Genomic DNA, 3,135 nt, shown 5'->3' with positions numbered 1-3,135 from the left:
GTCCCTGCTCAGCCCGGGGGGTGACAGGGGGGTCCCAGCACTGTCCCCCCGGTGTCCCCCACCCCCAGATGCCATCCGGGAGCGCCCCAATTCTGCCATCTACCCCTCGGAGAGTTTCCGGCAGACGCTGCTGGGGCCCCGCCGCGGCCGCCCCTCCCTGTCCCTCTCCAAGAGCGTCTCCACCACCAACATCTCGGGGTAAGGGCAGGAAGCGCAGGGGACGGGGGGCTCCGGGGGTGTCCCCGGTGTCCCCATCGTGTCCCACCGCCTCCCCCAGGACGTTCAACGATGACTCTCCCCTGGGCATCCGGCGGATCCTGTCCCAATCCACGGATTCCCTCAACATGCGCAACCGGACGCTCTCCGTGGAGTCGCTGATCGACGAAGGTGGGGGCACGGCGGGGCCGTGAGGGCCCGGGGGGGGGACACGGGGACTCCATGTCCCGCTGATGTCACCTGCAGGCCCTGACGTCATCCTGAGCCAGCTGCTGAGCGATTTGGAGGCGGATGGGAAGGAGTTCGAGGCGGATTCCTGGAGCCTGGCGGTGGATAACAGCTTCCTGCAGCAGCACCGCATGGACGTCATGAAACGGCAGGACGTCATCTACGGTGAGGGGACAGGGGGACAGGGGACACAGGGACAGGACAGGGGACACAGGGACACAGGGACAGGACAGGGGACACGGGGATGGGACAGGGATGCTGGGTGGCTGTCCCTGGGGTCCTATTCCCTCTGTGTTGTTGCCGGGATGCTGTCCCTGTCCCTGGGGTGCTGTCCCTGTCCCGGGGGTGTTGTCCCTGTCCCTGGGGTGCTGTCCCTGGGGTGCTGTCCCTGTCCCGGGGGTGCTGTCCCTGTCCCTGTCCCGGGGGTGTTGTCCCTGTCCCTGTCCCTGTCCCGGGGGTGCTGTCCCTGTCCTCGTGGTGACCGCGCCGTGCCCCCGCAGAGCTGATGCAGACGGAGCTGCACCACGTGCGGACGCTGAAGATCATGGGCGCCCTGTTCCGCAGGGCGATGCTGGAGGAGCTGCAGCTGGACCCTGGCACCGTCCAGCGCATCTTCCCCTGCCTCGACGAGCTCAGCCACATCCACGAGCGCTTCCTGGCCCAGCTCCTGGAGCGGCGCCGGGAATCGCTGGCCCAGGACAGCAACAAGAACTTCGTCATCGACCGTCTCGGTGACATCCTCGTCACCCAGGTGGGCGGGGGGGACACCAGGGAGCCGGGATGGGGGGGATGGGATTCAGAGAGGGGATGGCAGAGGGGGGGACGCGCTCACCGATGTCCCCTCGTCCTTCCCACTGCCAAGTTCTCTGGCCCGAGCGCGGAGCAGCTGCGCAAAGCCTACGCCGAGTTCTGCAGCAAGCACACCAAGGCGCTCAAGGAGTACAAGGACCTGCTGGCCCGGGACAAACGCTTCCAGCAGTTCATCCGGGTGGGCTCCGTGGGGACCCCGGGCTGGGGCTTGGGGTCTCCATCCTCTGGGGACACCCCCGTGATGGGGGTCGGGGTCCCCCTGCACATTCCAGGCTTTGTCCCCGGGTGGAAAACCCTTCTCCCAGCTCCATGCCTCAGTTTCCCCAAGTTGTGTCCCTCCCTCACCGAGCTCTGAGGGGTCTCCGCCTTGGGGAGGGGTCGCTGATGGAGGGGGGTCCCTGCTGGTGGGGGTCTCTGCTTTTGGGGGCCCTGCTGACCTTGTGTCCCCGCTGTCCCCCCAGCGGGTGACGCGGTCCCCGCTCCTGCGCCGCCACGGCGTCCCCGAGTGCATCCTGCTGGTGACGCAGCGCATCACCAAGTACCCGGTGCTCATCGAGCGCATCCTCAAGAACTCCAAAGGTACCGGGGCGGGAAGGAACCGGGACCCGGGGGCGGGAAGGGGCCGGGACCCGGGGGCGGGAAGGAACCGGGACCCGGGGGCGGGAAGGGGCCGGGATCCGGGGGCGTGGCGGGGCCGGAATTCCAGCGTCCCTCCCCTGCTGGCAGACAACGAGGGGGACTGCGCGGACCTGTCGCGGGCGCTGCGCTTGGTGAAGGAGCTGCTCTCGGCCGTGGACGAGGAGGTTCACGCCTGGGAGCTCCGCGGGCGCCTCTGGGACGTTTTCCGACGCGTGGATCCCCGCGCCAAGGTGCCGCTGCTCTGGGACAGCCGCCCCGGAGCCTTCGGCAGGGACGAGCTGCTCCGCAGGAAGCTGGTGCACAGCGGGGGGATGCTCTGGAAAACGGCGGCCGGGCGCTTCAAAGGTGGGGAGTGGGGGGGAAAAGGGGATTGGGGGATGTCCAGGGAGCAGGGGATGGGGATTCTTGGGAGCCTCTCGTGGAACGGGGGTCCCAAGAGATGCGGGGTGCCCGTGAGGCAGGATGCTGGCAAACCCCGTCTCCTCCATGGCTGGATTTGGGGTCAGCCCTGGGGCTCGGGGGGCTCGGTGGGTGAAGCCCCCGCGCTCACCCCTGCTCACCCCGGCTCATCCCAGACGTCCTGGTGCTGCTGATGACGGACGTGCTCGTGTTCCTGCAAGAGAAGGACCAGAAATACACCTTCCCCATGCTGGTGAGCTGCCCCCTCCTCACCCCAGCCCCCAGTGGGGCTCCAGGACAGCGTTCCCCATTCCCAGCGTTCCCCAATCCCGCAGGACAAGCCAGCCGTCATCTCCCTGCAAAACCTGATCGTGCGGGACATCGCCAACCAGGAGAAGGGGATGTTCCTGATCAGCGCGGCCCCGCCCGAGATGTACGAGGTGCACGCGGCTTCCCGGGACGACCGCAACCACTGGATGAAGGTCATCCAGCAGGCCGTCAGCCTGTGAGTGTCCTGGGAGCTTGGGGACGGCTGGGAACGCCCCGGGATCTCTGGGAACCTCGTGGAGTCACCGGGGTTACAGGGTGGGCAGTGGTGGGTGCTTGGAGAGGAAAAGGGGGATGGGTGTGGGGTGATGGGGCTGAGGGGTCCTGGCTCTGACCCCCCCATCCCGGCCCTCCCAGCTGTCCAAGCCGCCAGGATTTTCCCCTGATTGAGACGGAGACTGAAGCGTCCTTGAGGAAGCTGAAAGGTGGGGGCCCATCCCTGTTCCTCCCATCCCATCCCATCCCATCCCATGGATCCCACCCCATCCCATCCCATCCCATCCCATCCCATCCCAT

At 67.5% G+C, this 3,135-nt stretch overlaps 1 protein-coding gene across 8 annotated transcripts in view; it reads left to right on the top strand.

The window, feature by feature from the left end:
* ARHGEF2 (Rho/Rac guanine nucleotide exchange factor 2) overlaps nucleotides 1-3,135 on the top strand; it is a 20,247-nt gene that overhangs the window by 14,658 nt on the left and 2,454 nt on the right. For all 8 annotated transcript variants that reach the window (XM_033519814.1, XM_033519817.1, XM_033519815.1 and 5 more), the window contains 10 exons: nucleotides 69-198; nucleotides 278-387; nucleotides 463-609; nucleotides 945-1,195; nucleotides 1,307-1,432; nucleotides 1,716-1,833; nucleotides 1,981-2,238; nucleotides 2,469-2,545; nucleotides 2,628-2,797; nucleotides 2,977-3,044. In XM_033519814.1, the coding sequence (XP_033375705.1) occupies nucleotides 69-198; nucleotides 278-387; nucleotides 463-609; nucleotides 945-1,195; nucleotides 1,307-1,432; nucleotides 1,716-1,833; nucleotides 1,981-2,238; nucleotides 2,469-2,545; nucleotides 2,628-2,797; nucleotides 2,977-3,044 (1,455 nt within the window). The remainder of the gene's footprint in view (nucleotides 1-68; nucleotides 199-277; nucleotides 388-462; nucleotides 610-944; nucleotides 1,196-1,306; nucleotides 1,433-1,715; nucleotides 1,834-1,980; nucleotides 2,239-2,468; nucleotides 2,546-2,627; nucleotides 2,798-2,976; nucleotides 3,045-3,135) is intronic.

This window comes from Parus major, chromosome 25LG2 (genome assembly GCF_001522545.3).
Source record: "Parus major isolate Abel chromosome 25LG2, Parus_major1.1, whole genome shotgun sequence".
NCBI classification, from domain to species: Eukaryota; Metazoa; Chordata; class Aves; order Passeriformes; family Paridae; genus Parus; species Parus major.
This window is presented reverse-complemented; position numbering and strand designations above follow the sequence as displayed.